Source organism: Berghia stephanieae, chromosome 13, assembly GCF_034508935.2.
Source record: "Berghia stephanieae isolate SIO BIC M18660-M18661 chromosome 13, UCSD_Bste_1.3, whole genome shotgun sequence".
In the NCBI taxonomy this organism is placed as follows: Eukaryota; Metazoa; Mollusca; class Gastropoda; order Nudibranchia; family Aeolidiidae; genus Berghia; species Berghia stephanieae.
Window position 1 is genome coordinate 2,767,560 of NC_088372.1, and position 20,000 is coordinate 2,787,559.

At 39.0% G+C, this 20,000-nt stretch overlaps 1 protein-coding gene across 1 annotated transcript in view; it reads right to left on the reverse strand.

Annotated features, from left to right (window-relative positions):
• LOC144958908 (low-density lipoprotein receptor-related protein 1-like) overlaps positions 1–20,000 on the reverse strand; it is a gene marked incomplete in the record, with an annotated part of 328,538 nt that overhangs the window by 6,917 nt on the left and 301,621 nt on the right. Inside the window, 10 exon segments of the mRNA XM_078891197.1 lie at positions 353–484; positions 3,620–3,737; positions 4,302–4,391; positions 5,941–6,114; positions 8,899–9,041; positions 10,131–10,238; positions 11,059–11,172; positions 16,817–17,027; positions 17,739–17,921; positions 19,202–19,422. Coding sequence (XP_078747323.1) covers positions 353–484; positions 3,620–3,737; positions 4,302–4,391; positions 5,941–6,114; positions 8,899–9,041; positions 10,131–10,238; positions 11,059–11,172; positions 16,817–17,027; positions 17,739–17,921; positions 19,202–19,422 — 1,494 coding nt within the window.

Consider the following 20,000-nt stretch of genomic DNA (forward strand, 5'->3'; position numbering starts at 1 on the left):
ACACCCATCACTTTAACTTTTATAACAAGCCATCTATTTTTCAATAAGTGACCACCCCGGGCGACCTAAGTAGCCCCGGTTGACAGTAATAAATGTGAATCTTATAAATGGTGACACCAAAAACCCAAACGACGTTTTAGCTGTTGGCCATTGACAAAAGTCAAACAAGACAGGACAAACGATGGGGGAAAAAAAAAGATTTTGCCATCATTTTTGTGTCTAGTTCTGACTCCTGACGAAGGCCAATGGCGGAAATGTCGTTTGTTTGTTTTGTGTTGCTGCCATTTATATGACTTCCATTTATTCCATTTATATTTCTCTCTATCCTCGGCCAAGCAAACTCCCAACTTACACACACTGTCCTTCAACACACTGGCCCAGCAGTGTGCTCTGGTTGAGAAAACATTGGTGACACAGGCCACCCTTGCCACAGGCACCGATACAAGAATCTTCACAGAAACGTCCAAACGTCTCCAAGCTACACCTGGATCACATCATGTGATGTATAGAACAAGGATATTTATGTTGTTGTTGTTGTTGTTTTTGTTTTTAAGGGTTTTACGGCACTTGCAAGACATTTAGGTTATATCAGCGCCAGTAAAAAGGAAGAAAATGGAACAGTAAAAAGTTCTAGAATTACAATTAAGGCACGATATGCATTTTTGTACAGAAATATGAATAATAAATTTTGTATTTGGAGCGCTTGGCTTGTAGTTGGTTTGTTTACAAATAACTTCTCCACCAGTGACGTCCAATCAAGGGACGCTACTCTTCCGCTAATCTCATTCCCTATCGTCCTTAAAGTGGTGTCAGGATGTGGAATTTCTCCCAATTTTCACAAATCCACTATGATGTGCGGCTATGTGGTCTTGTGGTATGACACTCGCTCTCGGATTGGAAGGTCCTGGGTTCGAGCCTCGCGCTCGGCGCATAGTTGAGTCCTTGGAAAAGGCTCTTTACTCACATTCTCACACCGTACTCAGGTGTAAAATGAGTACCTGGCCGTTAACAGCGTTGTCTTTGTCCGAAAAATTGTAATATCGCCTAACAGGCGTTATGTCCTGTCCTACATGTTAAATGTTGCTATTGACCAGGGAAAACCCTGTAAAGCGCTTTGAGCACGTTTAGTGGATATTGCGCTATATAAAAGCTCAATTTTTTAAATTTTTTTTTAAAATGATAATTACATTATTCCTTAACTTCTCTGGCATTTTTCCCCATTTGCACCATGCACTGTGTAAACTACCCAATACACCATGACCACCACCAAAGCCCCCTGACCAATAGATAGAATGAAGTTGACATCACTCGGGTCTTTGTTGTTGTTTTTTGCCATCCATCCATCCGCATTTATGAGTAGTTCTCACTAAACTGTATTAATCAGACTATAAACGTTTAAGGTTACACATACATAGTTTGTGTGTTGGTCCGTTATACTTCTGGATGGCAATGTTGTGAGCCTCTTAGCCAAATGCATACTATCTATACTTAGCATGCAACATGCAAAAAGTAGAAAAAGACATGAAAGAAGGCAGGCAGGTCCTAGTTTAACCCTCTCCTTACCAACTGTAGGAAAATCGTCACATTCGTTACGATACAACCAACATTTCTCTTATTCAAATTTCTCGTGTACATCATAAAATTTAAAGAAAATGAACAATGTGTTGTAGAGCATGTTTTGCTAAAGAATGTATCTATGTATCGCAAGAACTTACTGCTATGGTGTTTGAGTGATAAAAAATATATTTTTGTGTTAGTTGAGTGTGAAGTTTTGGGGAAAATCCTGAAAATGGCTGGTAAGGAGAGAGTTAAGATGTGGATATGAAAAGTGGCACGGAATACAGAACAAAATACTAGAAATGACGATATCAAAAACCAATGATCACGACCATTGCTGGATACCGGGACACGACATTTATTTGAAATTTTACTTTTTTCTTTTCTTGAACTGTTATATAATGATAACAACGACAAAGATGATATGCTGATGATGATAAGGATGATGACGACAATGGTATAACTTTATAATAATCATAATGGCCTATCTCAATTTATCAAATTAATATATAAAGTGTTGCTATTGGTTCTTGGTTGTATATTTTTACATTTTTGTGCATTTGCATATATTATATATGTATACATTGTCGCCATAGATTCTCAACTTTGTGTTTATACATTTTTATGCATGCCACGTCTGTAAACGAATTTCCATTTTTTTTTATGAATAAAGTATATATTATTATTATTATATAAGGATAATTATGATTTTCATTTATGGCATGCAGTTCACCATATAGCATGCAGGTTAGCTTTTCTTTATATATATATATATATATATATATATATATATATATATATATATATATATATATATATATATATATATATATATATATATATATATATATATATATATATATATATGGATAGATTTTAAGCATGAATGGTTTAAGCACTAGGTACTGTCAATGACCCATCCAATCACATTAGTATTTATATCAGAGTTCAACAGATGTCTACAAGTAAATTTAGATTTTAAATGGCCAGAAATACGACATTGTAATGTTTGGATTTTGCTTAACTCTCTCGGGTTCACCCTCATTGAAAATCAATCAAATTTGTTTGATTTTCAATGCATATAAACTCGAGAGAGTTAATAAAAAAAACAAAAAACAAAAAAAACCCTGTATTATATTCTCATCAATAAGACAACAACAACTCATATCTTAGTCTGTAAAATTCAATTTCCAACTTCTATGTTTAACCCGGTATAATTCCATTTTGATGCAATGGCTCACGTTTTGAATGCAATCTTTACTAACAAAAGAGTGAAAATGGAGAGGATTCTTATGGGAATAATATAGACAATGGACGTTTCGAGTACAAACCCTCCGTCAGCACAACAATACACAAATTAACGTGGAAAACAAATAAAATAAAATGAAAAAAAAAAAAAAAAGAAAACCTTTGTACTCAATTCATACTCCAACCACCATGAGTAAAGACGATACAAGTTATTTTGCATTTTATTTCATTTATTTTACATGTTATTTTGTGTATTGCTATGTTGATGAAAGGTTTGTGCCCGAAATGTCCATTGTCTGTATAGTTTCCATACGAAGCCTCTCCATTTTCACTCTTTCGTTAGTATTTTACGGTCACTGGCTTCAGGCAGCCCCCACTATTTAATACAGTCTTTGAGTATTTTAAGATTTCATCCATGCAGCTCTTTTCATTACTAGCAATGTCAATCAAGCACACGGGTGTGTATTTATTCAGGCAATCTCCATCAAAAGCTTTTGACCATTGTTTAAAAACATCTATCTTTTAAAAGGTTGATCCTGGAGAGAGGGAGGGTGGATGGGAGGGAGGGAGGGAGGGAGAGAAAGAGAGAGAGAGAGAGAGAGAGAGAGAGAGAGAGAGAGAGAGAGAGAGAGAGAGAGAGAGAGAGACACACACACACACACACACACACACACACACACACACACACACACACACACACACACACACACACACACACACCGACACACAGACACACACACAGACACACAGACACACACACAGACACACAGACACACACACACACACACACACAGACACACACACACCAACTTACCGACACATCCATGTCCCATCACCATCCTGCTCACACTTGCCCACACTGCCACATTTACATTCCTCACATCGATCTCCTTCGTGGAACTCATCACACTCGCACTTGGCACGGCCATTTTCTGGAATAGGAAAACAACAAAGGTATAGAAAGAACAAAATTGACGTCACACAGCTCTTTGTTATTGTTTTTAGCCAGCCAATTTTATGAGTAGTGCGGCTATGTGGTCTAGTGGTATGACACTCGCTTTCGGATCGGAAGGTCCTAGGTTTGAGCCTCGCTCGGCACATAATTGAGTCCTTGGAGAAGGCTCTTTACTCACATTCTCTCACCGTACTCAGGTGTAAACTGAGTACCTGGCCATTAACAGCATTGTCTCTTGTCCGAAAAAAAAACTGTAATATCGCCTAACAGGAGTGATAACCCGTCTTTCATGTTAAATGTTGCTGTTGATCAGGGACACATTGAAAAGCGTTTTGAGCACATTTAGTGGATATTGCGCTATATAAAAGCTCATTTTAAAAAATAAAAATAATAATAATAATGGACCAAAGTGGTTGTGTGCGCCATAATGTTCCATTTCACCCTCTGAAAAGCCAGTTGGCCACCACTATGCATCCATTGAATTTTGATTGACTAGAAGAATGCAATGATAAAAGTAAACTGAGATTATCAAGAGACTTACCAAGAGAACAATGTCCGTGTTTACAGTAGTTGTCACAAGAGGTACAATCTCGTTTCCAGAAGTTTGGTTTACATTCACAATCACAATATTCTGGAATATGAAAAGACAAAGAACATACTGGATTACTATTACACATCTCGATAGTTCAACATTCGAGTTCAACGTCTTTATCTGCAAAAGTATGTATTTATGTATTTAAGGGTTTTAGGGCGCTTGCAACACATTTAGGTCATATCAGCGCCAGTGAAAAGGAAGAAAATTGGATTGTAAAAACATTCTAGATGTACAATTAAAAGGACTTGAGGAAAAAGTAAGACAAAGGGGAAAAGTTTCAAATAGGGAACAGATGTAGATTCCAAGAGCACACCATCAGCGTACTTAGTTTGAGATCACCTAAAAGTCTCACCCAGACACCAGCAGAAGATCCCACTAAGAGGAGCACACTCAAATGTTTACAAATCATATGTTAAAATAAAAAAAATAACAGTACATAACAGAGAGATGATTTACAAGGAAAAAAATATCATCTCCCAAAACTATAACTATACATTCGACTGTTTCCCTCCCAGCCAAAGACTCCGGCCAGGGTCAGGGCAAAACTAAGTAATCTCATTCCAAGACAAAGACAGAAAGCAATTGGAAAACAGATATAGGGGGATAGAAAACATAGTAAGTACCTCCCTGCCCACTATGGGAGGTCAGGAACCCCACCCAGTATCTGCAAAAGGCGGACTGCCCATCACATCACTGCAGATTTTATAGAATTATGTGGTGACTTTCTCCATTATTGTGTTATTGAGTTGAAAGATAAATGTTTACTAGTTGACCAAATTTGTTGTTGTTGGTAATATCTAGGATTTCTGGTGGGGAGAGTGTTCCATTCCTTGATTGATAGTTCTTGGTAAGAAACTATTTTTTTATATTTGTTGGTTCTGTGTGTTGGGGTTGTGAACTTACTGCTATGATAATTTCTTGTGGATGTACAGTGTTGTTTGGTGAAATACTGTGGTAAAGTTACTGTTGTTTTGTAGGAATGTACTGTTCTGTGTAGATAGAAGTTGGAGGCGTTTTACTTCCTGCCTACTTTCCAGTGTTTTCCACCGCAACAGTTTCAGGGCCTCAGTAACGCATCCTGGTTCGCGCAAGTAATTGTCGGTGACAAAACTCGGTGTTCAACCATATAGTGTCTCATTTTGTCACAGAAGTCAAGCTATAATAACCATGGTCAATGACTGGATGGGTGACAATGACTGGTCCCAACATATTGTGTCCTTGGGTGAGGCACTTTAAACACATTACACCACTTGATTCAGGTGTGAAAAAGTACCTGGTTATCTATATATGCAATGATGGATATTGTAAGGGTGTTAGTGCAAAAAGGGCGTCCAACAGGCAACTCTGTATAAATTGGAAAACAGTTGATTATGGCCTGCTGGGAGAATAAATGAAACATTGTGAAGTGCATTGAGCATGGTTCACTCATGAAACCACAACTAGAGGTACCTAGATGATATGTGGATAGATGGATAGACAGATAGTAATATAAATTAATGGATGTATAGATATATAGGTAGATAATATATACTCGTGAAAATGCGCTAAATAAATGTCCATTTATCAAAAAAGATAATTTCCAAACCTGGGACAACGGCATTCCTGGTCTTACACAAGGCTTCACAGGACAACTTTTTCAGACATTTGGTGAGAGGATCCAAACCCTCAGCACATTGACACATGGAGTGGCCCAGTCGGTCCTTGACACAAATTCCCATGCTGTAGCAGGTCAGATCTGGGCAACGGTCACACCGGAGGCCTGGATGGAAGAAGATGGATGGATGGATATCGGATGGATGGATGGATTGATGGAAAATGGATGGATGGATGAGTATATGGATTGATGGATGGATGGATGAAAGAAGATGGATGGATGGATGGAAGTAGATGGATGGATGGAATGCAAAGACTAATGGAATGAATGGTTGGATGGAATGAAAGACTGACGAAATGGATGGATGATTGTAGTTTTGTTTGTTTTTAAGGGTTTTACGGCACTTGCAACACATTTAGGTTATATCAGCGCCAGTAAAAAGGAAGAAAATGGGATAGTAAAAAGTTCTAGAATTACAATTAAAGGACCCAAGAGAAAGTAAGACAAAGGGGAACTGGGAATAAATAGGGATCAGATGTAGATTCCAAGAGCATACCACCAATGTACTTAGTTTGAGATCACCTACAAGTCTCATCCGGACACAAGCACAAAATCCAACAAAGAGGAATACACTCAAATGCTTACATTATACATTCAAAATAACAAATATAATAATACATAACAGAGAGATGATTTACAAGGAAAAAAATATCAACTCCCAAAACAATAACTATGCATTTGACTGTTTCCCTCTCAGCTAGGACTCTGGCCAGGGCCAGGAAAAAACCAAGTAATCTCATTCCAAGACAAAGACAGAGAGCATGTTGGAAAACAGACATAAGGGGATAGAAGACACAGTATGTACCTCCCTGCCCACTATGGAGGCTAGGAACCCCACCCAGATATATGGGGATAGGAGACACAGTCAGTAAGTACCCCCCTGCCCACTATGGGAGGTCAGGAACCCTATCCAGATATAGGGGGATAGAAGACACAGTAAGTACCCCCCTGCCCACTATGGGAGGTCAGGAACCCTATCCAGATATAGGGGGATAGAAGACACAGTAAGTACCCCCCTGCCCACTATGGGAGGTCAGGAACCCCATCCAGATATAGGGGGATAGAAGACACAGTATGTACCCCCCTGCCCACTATGGGAGGTCAGGAACCCTATCCAGATATAGGGGGATAGAAGACACAGTATGTACCCCCCTGCCCACTATGGGGGGTCAGGAACCCCACCCAGATACAGGGGGATAGAAGACACAGTTTGTACCCCCCTGCCCACTATGGGAGGTCAGGAACCCCATCCAGATACAGAGGGATAGAAGACACAGTATGTACCCCCCTGCCCACTATGGGAGGTCAGGAACCCCACCCAGATACAGGGGGATAGAAGACATAGTATGTACCCCCCTGCCCACTATGGGAGGTCAGGAACCCCACCCAGATACAGGGGGATAGAAGACACAGTATGTACCCCCCTGCCCACTATGGGAGGTCAGGAACCCCACCCAGATACAGGGGGATAGAAGACACAGTATGTACCCCCCTGCCCACTATGGGAGGTCAGGAACCCCACCCAGATACAGGGGATAGAAGACACAGTATGTACCCCCCTGCCCACTATGGAGGTCAGGAACCCCACCCAGATACAGGGGGATAGAAGACACAGTATGTACCCCCCTGCCCACTATGGGAGGTCAGGAACCCCACCCAGATACAGGGGGATAGAAGACACAGTATGTACCCCCCTGCCCACTATGGGAGGTCAGGAACCCCACCCAGATACAGGGGGATAGAAGACACAGTATGTACCCCCCTGCCCACTATGGGGGGTCAGGAACCCCACCCAGATACAGGGGGATAGAAGACACAGTTTGTACCCCCCTGCCCACTATGGGAGGTCAGGAACCCCATCCAGATACAGAGGGATAGAAGACACAGTATGTACCCCCCTGCCCACTATGGGAGGTCAGGAACCCCACCCAGATACAGGGGGATAGAAGACACAGTATGTACCCCCCTGCCCACTATGGGAGGTCAGGAACCCCACCCAGATACAGGGGATAGAAGACACAGTATGTACCCCCCTGCCCACTATGGGAGGTCAGGAACCCCACCCAGATACAGGGGGATAGAAGACACAGTATGTACCCCCCTGCCCACTATGGGAGGTCAGGAACCCCACCCAGATACAGGGGATAGAAGACACAGTATGTACCCCCCCTGCCCACTATGGGAGGTCAGGAACCCCACCCAGATACAGGGGGATAGAAGACACAGTATGTACCCCCCTGCCCACTATGGGAGGTCAGGAACCCCACCCAGATACAGGGGATAGAAGACACAGTATGTACCCCCCTGCCCACTATGGGAGGTCAGGAACCCCACCCAGATACAGGGGGATAGAAGACACAGTATGTACCCCCCTGCCCACTATGGGAGGTCAGGAACCCCACCCAGATACAGGGGGATAGAAGAACAGTATGTACCCCCCTGCCCACTATGGGAGGTCAGGAACCCCACCCAGATACAGGGGGATAGAAGACACAGTATGTACCCCCCTGCCCACTATGGGAGGTCAGGAACCCCACCCAGATACAGGGGGATAGAAGACACAGTATGTACCCCCCTGCCCACTATGGGAGGTCAGGAACCCCACCCAGATACAGGGGATAGAAGACACAGTATGTACCCCCCTGCCCACTATGGGAGGTCAGGAACCCCACCCAGATACAGGGGGATAGAAGACACAGTATGTACCCCCCTGCCCACTATGGGAGGTCAGGAACCCCACCCAGATACAGGGGGATAGAAGACACAGTATGTACCCCCCTGCCCACTATGGGAGGTCAGGAACCCCACCCAGATACAGGGGGATAGAAGACACAGTATGTACCCCCCCTCCCCCTCCTGCCCACTATGTTATATAAAAAAAATTCTCACCTAAGAATCCAGGTTGGCATTGACACTTGACATAGCCAGACTGTTCCTTGATACACGTTCCGTTGTTATGACAGTGTTTAGGACACCACTCTGTCACTGGAATGACCTCTTCACATCGTTTCCCTTTGTGGTCAATGGGACATCTAGGGGGTGTGAGAAGCAAATAAATAGATAGTATGCGTTTGGCTAAGAAGCTCACAACATTGCCATCCGGAATTATAACGGATCAACACACAAAACTATGTATAACCTAAAACGTTTAAAGTCTCGATAATACAGTTTAGTGAGAATTACTCATAAACGCGGATATCAAAAAACAATAACAAAGACCTGAGTGATGTCAACTTCATTCTATCTGTAGCAGTCATACTTTGATCGTCCTTGAAGTGATCAGGAAAATTTTTGCTGCTTGAAGCTCGAAGGAAAAAAAAATAACGATAAGTGTTGAATTGTAAGCTTCGATTTTTTAGACGAAGACATATACTATGGACGATTCAAGTTTCTCCTTTAAAAAATAAATAAAATAAAATTCCCGTCATTCATCCCCAAGGGGAAATTTGTCTTTAGGGTCTATTCCAAGGGAAGACTGGAATAACCCAGGCGTCAGCCGCAGTGCAGCGCCGCAAAGTGAGATAGGGCGAGGTGACTTGCTCAAGGCCACACAGCGCAGCGGAGGTGATTGAACTCTGTACATTTCAGGTACGAAGCAAAGACCGTACCACTGAGCCACACTGCCCCCATATTAATATTGTTATTACTATTATTATTATTACACGATGAATAAAACACTAAGGACCAATGAGATATCCCTATAGGGAGGACCCAATAGCTCATTTGGTAGAGGACTCGCTTCACAAGCAAAGGGACAGAGATCGATCCCGGGTAAAGTCAAGATTTATTTCTGACCCCCAATCCACCCAGCAGCTGGGTCTGTTACATCTGGTGGAAAGTACTTTACAATAGACTAGCATCCTATCCTTAGGGCGCATGCAATTACAATTGGTCCATTTCATGCAATAATAATAATAATAATAATAATAATAATAATAATAATAATAATAATAATAATAATAATAATAATAATAATAATAATAATAATAATAATAATACTAACACTAATAATAATAATTCTTTAAAAAATCATTCTCCTTGTCTTTCTCCTCCCATAGTAGAAATATTTTTTAAAGCATTGTAGAGATGCACAGAAAAAAACAAAAACAAACCCAACTCACATGCAGTGCACTTTAAGCTGGGGATCAACTTGACAGACGCCACCATTCAAACAATATCCTTCACATTGGGTCCTTTCACAACGATCTCCGTGATATCCCTCTTTACAGCTATGGACGGAGGGAAATATTTAGACAACTATGTATTTATGACAAGAACTCATTTTTGATTTTTTCTTTTTAATTGACCTTCTAAGTAAACTTGACAATATCTCAGTTCAGACCTTTTCACCATCCAATTGATTATGTCATTCACTGTAACAATATCTGAGTTCAAACCTTTTCACCATCTGACTGATTATGTCATTCACTGTAACAATATCTGAGTTCAAACCTTTTCTCCATCTGACTCCATCTGTCATTGACTAAAACAAATTTGATCCCCTAATATTTACTTTTTTTCTTGGTTTGAAAAAAAAAATTAGTCCTCTAGAGCCATTGGGTCCATGGAGCTGAAGTTTATTCCCGTTTCTATAGGGTAAAACGGATAATAGCAGTTGCTTGTTATCCTTTGAATAGGACTCTAGTAGTCTTTCTACTAGATCTAACAAACTCAGGCTACCCAATCACTGCTGGATGGACAGGAGGGGGGGAGGTCAGAAAAACATCTTGACAGCATCCGGTCTCGATCTTGGTCCGTTTACATCTGAAGCCAGTGCTCTATCGACTGAGCCACAAGGTTCCCCTTTTTCTTGGGGAGTTCTTAATTTCTTTCTGATTTAATCATTAAAAAAAAAAAAAAAAGTTTATCTAAACAAATTTATGATTAGTTACAAGACTTTTTTTCTCATCAAATTGTACAGTGTTTTTTTGTTTTTTGTTTTTTTTATTGGGGGGGGGGGGGGGGAGTATAGTACTGTTTGAATCACAGATGGCATTGCATCAAACATGTCAAGTTTTATAAGGTCTATTGGGTTGTTGTCAGACATACCTGCATGTGGGCTGCTGTTGACCTTGTGTTGGAGGGAGACAGGTACCACCATGAAGACAGAAATCCTCACAGATCGGCTTTTCACATTTCATACCTTTATGGGTGGGAGGGCAGCTGTAGGGAAGGAAAAAAAATATATATATAGAAGTATAAAATAAATGGTGTTCCTTATGAAGTCTATATCTATGATCTAAAAATATTGGTATCTCACATTTCACACCTTTATGGGTGGGAGGGCAGCTGTAGGGAGGGAAAGACGGATGGGTGGATAAAAGGAACTCATAAATGCATTATCCATAGAACTTGATGATCCATAATTTGTTGTATGCCTGAAGTATTCACACTTCAGACAAAGAACTGAACAAGTGTGTATGAAATGAGAGATGCCAAAGAAAAAACAAGAGAGAAAAAAACATCCACAAAAAAATCAGTCAACCTCTTCCTTTTGGGATGTTTTTTTTTTTTTGTGTATTTTTCTTTCTGGCTTTGTCTGGCACCTTTCTTTTAAAAAAAATTAAAAATTGAGCTTTTATATAGCGCAATATCCACTAAATGTGCTCAAAGCGGTTTACAACGGATCCCTGGGCAACACCAACACTTAACATGTAGGACGGGACATGACGCCTGTTAGGCGATATTATAATTTTGACGGACAGAGACAGTGCTGTTTAACGGCCAGGTACTCATTTTACACCTGAGTACGGTGAGAGAAATGTGAGTAAAGAGTCTTTTCCAAGGACTCAACTATGCGCTGAGCGGGGCTCGAACCCAGGACCTTCCGATCCCAAAGCGAGTGTCATACCACTAGACCACATAGTTGCATACACACTTGTTTAAATCTTTACCTTACACCGTTTCCTTCTCCTTAATTTCTTATGGAAAAAATGGGATAGTCAAAAGTTCTAGAATTACAATTAAAGCATCTAATAATAAGGCAGACAAAGGGGAATTGGTTTAAAAGGGAACAGATGTAGATTCCAAGAGCACACTATCAGTGTACTTAAATTGAGATCACCTAAAAGTCTCATCACAGCCGTTTATTACACTAGAAATCTTTCACTTTAGTTTACTACCGCCTCACCCCCAATGGGAACGACCCACCGTCGATGACGGGGAGACCACCGTGTGGTTACGTCATAACAGATGTCCAGAACGTGAAAACTGGCCTATATTTATCCCTGCAGGTAGAATGCACCGCTTGGATTTCATTGTCAGTCAGGCTATAGGACAGATTTCGTAAAATCGTTCATTTTTACACTGCAATTGCTGACCATACACTTCTTCTATATTTTTCTATTTTATATGGATATAACGGCCACATTTTCATCTTCAAGACGCAATTATTTTCATTGATATCAAGAAATGGTGAGTATACTTTATTCTTTCTTGAAAAATGTATATTTTTCTATTTAAAATTAACCTGAAAAATATTTTTAATTGTTTAAAAAATTCAAATTGATGTTATCTGAGTTTTGTTACCCTAACACATGGTAGTAAATACAAGAGTAATAATCTACTTTTAATATAGCATTTATTTCACCGATTTGTAATGACAGGTTTCTGCACAATGAATGTGTAAACACACCTTGTCTAATTCTTTGTTGGCTAACAAAATAGTCCCGTATTCAGACAAACTCCAGAGACATAAGAACACGAGTCCAATGGTGATGATAACGTTGTTGTTGTTGTTGTTGTTGTTGTTGTTGTTGTTGTTGTTTTATGGTGATGATGATGATGATGTTGATGATGATAGCGCAGTAATAGTAGTAATCGTAGTAGCAGCAGCAGCAGCAGTAGTAGTAGTAGTAGTAGTAGTAGTAGTAGTAGTAGTAGTAGTAGTAGTAGTAGTAGTAGTACACACACACACACACACACACACACACGAGAGAGAGAGAGAGAGAGAGAGAGAGAGAGAGAGAGAGAGAGCGTGTGTGTGTGTGTGTGTGTGTGTGTGTGTGTGTGTGTGTGTGTGTGTATATAAAACTCATGTACGCACATTTTTAGCACGGAACGATTTTTATTGCATTGAACTTTGAACCTATAACTTTCACACCGATTTGCCATTCCGTCTTCACGATTCGCACCTTCCCTCGATATTCTTCTACATCGCCCGTTGATACAGTCAACGGCGTGAGAAAAGAGGGTAGATAGATATATTATGACATCATCAAAAACCGATGTAATCAAAGGTGGCGGATGATTGTGTAACCTCAAAGGCCCGGTGGACTGCGCTACAATGCCGAGCATTCGAGGGGATATGTGATTTGAGTGGGAGGGGCTTATTTGACTTTGCCGATGACCGACTGGTGAAAGATTGAAATTATAATTGTCCTTTTTCAGCAGCCAGTTGGAAATTGGTAATTGTAAACATCTGATTGGCACTCCATGGATAGAAAGCAGTTTGGAGGTCATGGGAGGAAATTTCTGGAGAGGTGGAGTATGAAATGAATTGAAAGTAATTTGGGGCGTTGTCTGGGTGTCAAATAAGACTCTTGCAGACCGGTGATAAATCAATTTTTTGGCCGCAAATGATACAGTAAACTTCTTTCTCTATCTTATTTTTGCTAAAAATATTTCAGAGTGGGTATATAGGCGGATTCCATTTTGAATAACGGGCATTTAGAACTATATTTTAAAGGAAAATTATTACGTTATTATTATTAGCAGGCATCTAGGCGATCACTATCATATTATTACTAACAATCAATAATATTATTATAACTCTTATAATTACAATTATGATCATCATCATCATCATCATCATCATCATCATCATCATCATCATCATCATCATCATCATCATCATCATCATCATCATCATCAATATCAATAATAACTAATGATTTTTTTTTCTTTACTCAGATGAATGGTCATACTGAAAACAAGCATTGTCTCAATGCAAATGGACTCTGCCGAATAAGCTGTGAAAGGGCTCAAATGAGATATGTGGTTAAAAAACATTTCATGTAAATTGCTCCAGAATTAGCAAGTGAAGTTCCACCGGTGAAAAAAAAAGAAAACAGAACGTTGGTTGATTAATTAGATGCTGTTCCTTAAAATAATCGTGAGGTTTTACGTATGTTAATAAAAAGTATAAAAATATGTTAAGATCTATACAAAGTCAGAGGAATACTTATAACTTATTTTTACCTATGATTGTCAATTTATTTTAAAATAACAGTTCATTTTGATTATCTGATCATTAATCCTCCCCCCCCCCCCCCCCCCCCCCCCCTTCCGTCCTTTTCAATGCATTTATCACGATTTTTTATTGTCAAAAATGGATATTATTTATTTTTTACTACTATTATCATTATTATTATTATTATTATTATTATTATTATTATTATTATTATTATTATTATTATTATTATTATTATTATTATTATTATTATTATTATTATTATTATTAACAATAATAATAATATCGTTATTATTACAGTGGTGATCAAGAGTAAGATAAATACACTGATATTTTATGATTATTACTAGTATTAGTATTACATCGATATCACGTGTTTCAACTGATTCACAATGATCATTTCTGTTATCCACGATGCTTTGGTTGTTCAATAAGCAGACCATTTTCAACAAATTTCCATTTTAAATAGTATTAGCTATCTGGTCGGCGTCCTTTTTTTTTGTCGCAGCACTGGAGAAAAAAAAGAGAGAGAGAGAGAGAGAGAGAGAGAGAGAGAGAGAGAGAGAGAGAGAGAGAGAGAGAGAGAGAGAGAGAGAGTAAGTGTGTGTGTGTGTGTGTTTGTGTACATAACATAAAACTAATTTATGCAACGTTTTACCACGAACTAATTTTCATTTTACCACCTCAGTTTGATCTCTTATCAGTTCTCTCTGACAATTGAACTTTGAACCTATAACTTTAACACAGCTACGTCATTCCATCTTCACGATTCGCACCTCACCGCGACATTCTTTTATGTTGACTCGTGGTACAGTCAACCGGGTTGAGAGAAGAAGATAGATATTGAGTGACATCATCAAAAGCGATGTGATCAAAGCTGGCGGATGGTTGTGTAACATCAAAGACCAGTGACTGGTCTACAAGGCCTGTCATATTCGTGGGTATGTGTGATTTGAGTAGGAGGAGCTGTCTTGACTTTGCTGATGACCGAGTGGTGGACAATTGAAATTAGAATTGTTCGTATTCAGCAGCCAATTGGAAATGGGCAATTGTAAAAAGCTGATTGGACGCTCCATGGAAAGAAAGCGGTTTGAGGGACATGGAAGGAAAGTGACGGAGAGCGTGGAGTGGGGAGGAGTAAATTATATTGAATGAATGATAGTAATTTGGGGCGTTGGGAAGTTAAATAAAACTCTCAGAGGCGATGAGTCAATTCTTTGGCCGCAAATGATTCAGTAAAATTCTTTATTCTTTCTTTCTTTCTTTCTATTTTTAATTCCTTTCTGTCAGGGGGGCATATTATAGGCGAATTCCATTTTTTTTTAACGGGCATTTCGAAAGCTATTTTAAAGAGAAATTAATGAGTTTTTCCAAAATTAGCAGGCGTTTAGGTGATAGCCACTATATTATTTTCATGAAAATGATGATGATCATCATCATCATCATCATCATCATTATTATTATTATTATTATTATTATTATTATTATTATTATTATTATTATTATTATTATTATTATTATTATTATTATTATTATTATATTATTATTATTATTGTTATCCTTATTGTTATTGTAATTATTATCGTCATCATCATCATTATTATATTATTATTATTATTATTATTATTATTATTATTATTATTATTATTATTATTATTATTATTATTATTATTATTATTATTATTATATAGTTTACATCTATACAAACGTCAAAGGAATGCATATTACATATCTTTTCCTAAGAATTGTCAATTGCCATTACTAAAACCAGTTCGTTTTGATCATTTGATCAACAAGCCCCTACAATTCGGTGATCACGAATTTTTTTTATTGCTGTCAAAAAAGGATATTGCTGTACAGGTGAGCGGATATCTCAACAATGCTTCATTACAAAACGACTTTGATTATATATTTCTACTCTGTGAATATTGATGATTATTGCAGTATTTCTCATTTATTTGTATAAACTCAGATAACTATGTAATTTTTGATTATATCGTTTGAAGTAATTAAAATTTCTGACCCATTTTTATGGTTATTTCCTATAAAATCTAATCCCAAATGATCTAAAATTATATCAAATAAAAGTATGTAAACCACTTGTTATGACTCTAAAATATCTTATTGCAACATCTAATAGCATCTTTACTACGCTACTTTGAACTTGAGAAAAAAATTATCAAAATAGGAAAAATTGCTCAGTCTCCCTTTCGGCACAGGCCGTGACTCGCCATCTGTTATGAACTAGCGTCCGGCAAAATTTACCTGTCGAACTAAAGTGAAAGCAGTAAACGGCTGTGTCATCCAGACACAAGCACAGATCCCCACTAAGAGGAATACACTCAAATGTTTAAAAATCATACATAATATGTAAACAAAACATAATACAGTGCATAACAGAGATATGATTTACAAGAAAAAAAAATATCATCTCCCAAAAATAACTATACCTTTGACTGTTTCTCTCCCAGCCAAGGTATCCGGCCAGGGCCAGGACAAAACCAAGTAATCTCATTCCAAGACAAAGACAGAAAGCATGTTGGAAAACAGATACAGGGGGATAGAAGACATAGTATGTACCTCCCTGCCCGTCAATTTCTTAATTTCAACACTTACCTGCATTTGATCTTATTCCCACTCAGAGAAAACTGACAGGTGCCTCCGTTGAGGCAGTAAGAATCACAACTGGGCGGCCTCTCAAAGTCACACTTGTTGTCTTTGAAGGTGGCCCCATCGGGACAGAAGCAGGAATATCCCTGTGGGCCGTGAGGCCTGTTGAAACAGACCTGGGTTTCATGACACCTTCCAGCTGTACAATTGGATGGCACTGTGGATAAATCAAACGAGATGTTTTTAATGTTTTTAAAGGTTTTTCGGCGCTCGCAACACATTAAGGTCATATCAGCACCAATAAAAAGGAAGAAAATGGGATAGAAAAAAGTTCTACAATTACAATGAAAGCATCCAAGAATAAGGCAGACAAAGGGGAATGGTTCAAATAGGGAACAGATGTAGATTCCAAGAGCACACTATCAGTGTACTTAGTTTGAGATCACTAAATGTCTCATCCAGACACAAGCACAGGTCCCCGCCAAAAGGAACATACTCAATTGTTTACAAATCATACATATGTAAAAGGAAAAATAATACAGTACATAACAGAGAGATGATTTACAAGGAAAAAAATATCATCTCCCAAAATATTAACTATGCATTTGACTGTTTCCCTCCCAGCCAGGACTCTGGCCAGGGCCAGAACAAAACCAAGTAATCTCATTCCAAGACAAAGACAGAAAGCATGTTGGAAAACAGATATAAGGGGAATAGAAGACACAGTATGTACCCACCTGCCCACTATGGGAGGTCAGGAACCCCCCCCCCCCACCCCCCAGATATAGGGGGATAGAAGACACAGTATGTACCCACGTGCCCACTATGGGAGGTCAGGAACCCCACCCAGATATAAGGGGATAGAAGACACAGTATGTACCCACCTGCCCACTATGGGAGTATTCGATTTTCAGCTCATTCTGCTTACCTTGCACTTGTTTGTTTTCCTGTATAATGCTGATGTCTCGGGTGTGAGGCAGGGTTGAGAGGAGCTGGTTGGGAAATTTGGTATCCCCGAACTTGTGCAGTTTCCACAAAGCATTGGATGTCTGGGTCAACACGTACAGGTGATCTTCAAACAAATCCAGGGCATACGGTGCTTCTTCAGAAACTGAAAAAGTGGTAGAAAACGGTAAGGTAAGGGCTGCCTGAAGCCTGTGATTGTGAAAATACTAATGATGAAAAGAGTGAAAATGGAGAGGCTTCGTATAGGAATACGATAAAGACAATGGACGTTTCAGGTACAAACCCTTCGTCAGCACAACAATACACAAATTAATGTGGGAAACAGATAAAAAAATATAAAATAAAATAAAATAAAATAAAATGAAATAAAATAAAATGCATAATAACTTGTATCGTCTGTACTCAATAGCGGTTGCAGTATGAATGAAACAGCGTGGCGTGGGTAGTCGGTAGGGTGTCCCAGGGGAGTGATCGGGGTGGAACGAGAGGTCAGTGTGTGAAGAAACAAGAATCTACTAGAAAATAATTATTATAATTATAATATATATTATAATTGTAATACTGGAAGAGGTGGTATATATAGAATAAGTACTAGAGACTAGAATTTTTGGGAGAAAAATTTAACGGAATTAAGGTGAAAGGATTGAATTAAAATTATTGTAGTTTGTGGGGGGTTTTTGGGTTTTTTTTAAAGGACAAGGAAAAAAATAATAAGTGAAGATATGTCAATGCAAACATGGTCTAAAAGAATATTTAATGATTACATGCCTTTACATATGACATTATAGTATTTCATTGCATTGGCATTTCATAAAGGAATATGATTATATATATATGATTATATATATAGGAATATATATATGTATATATATATATATATATATATATATATATATATATATATATATATATATATATATATATATATATATATATATATATATATATATATATATATATATATATATATATATATATATATACATACATATATATTCCTATATATAAAGATAGATAATCCATATCCAATGTCCGATGTCAATCTCATCCTAATTTACCGTAGCTATATTCCTTCAGAAGGTTGATTTCCCCCCCCCCCCCCCCCCCCCCCCCCCCCCCCCCCCCCCCAAACTCTCCCTCTCTCTCTCTCTCTCTCTCTTTCTCTCTCTTTCTCTCCATCCCTACCTCCCTCTCCCCCTCTCTCTCTCTTTCTCTCCATCCCTACCTCCCTCTCCCCCTCTCTCTCTCTTTCTCTCCATCCCTACCTCCCTCTCCCCCTCTCTCTCTCTCTTTCTCTCCATCCCTACCTCCCTCTCCCTCTCTCTCTCTCTCTCTCTCTTTCTCTCCATCCCTACCTCCCTCTCCCCCTCTCTCCCCCTCCCCCCCCCCCCCCCCCTTCCTCCACCACCACCCCCAAATACTTACACACACTGTGATAGACCGTCCTGCGACCAGTTCCGTCATAACGGGCCGCTTCCACCGTGTGCTTCTTGGTGTCGGCCCAATAGATCCAACCTCTCCCAATGTCGGCCACGATGCCGTTGGGCCATCCCATTTCAATGGATGCCAGGATGTAACGTTCGCTACCGTCCAGATTGGCCGATTCAATCTTGGGTTTGGGACCACGATCCGTCCAGAATATGCGACTAAGGTCAAGAAAAAATTGATGCTTTTAAAATGTTTTTAAGGGTTTTACGGCAAAAAAAAAAAGGTCATTTCAGCGCCAGTAAAAAGGAAGAAAATGGGATAGTAAAAAGTTCTAGAATTACAATTAAAACACCCAAGAAAAGATAATGTTTTTGTTTTTAAGGGTTTTATGGCGCTTGCAACACATTAAGGTCATATCAACGCCAGTAAAAAGGAAGAAAATGGGATGGTATTAAGTTCTAGAATTACAATAAAGCACCCAAGAAAAGATAAGACAAAGGGGAATTGGTTCAAATAGGGAACAGGTGTAGATTCCAAGAGCACTCTATCAAAGTACTTAGTTTGAGATCATCTAAAAGTCTCATCTGGACACAAGCACAGGTTCCTACGAAGAGGAATACACTCAAATGTTTTACAAATCATATATAATATAAATAAAACATAATACAGTGCATAACAGAGAGATGATTTACAAGGAAAAAAATATCATCTCCCAAAACTAACTATACATTTGACTGTTTCCCTCTCAGCTAGAGTATCCGGCCAGGGCCAGAACAAAACCAAGTAATCTCATTCC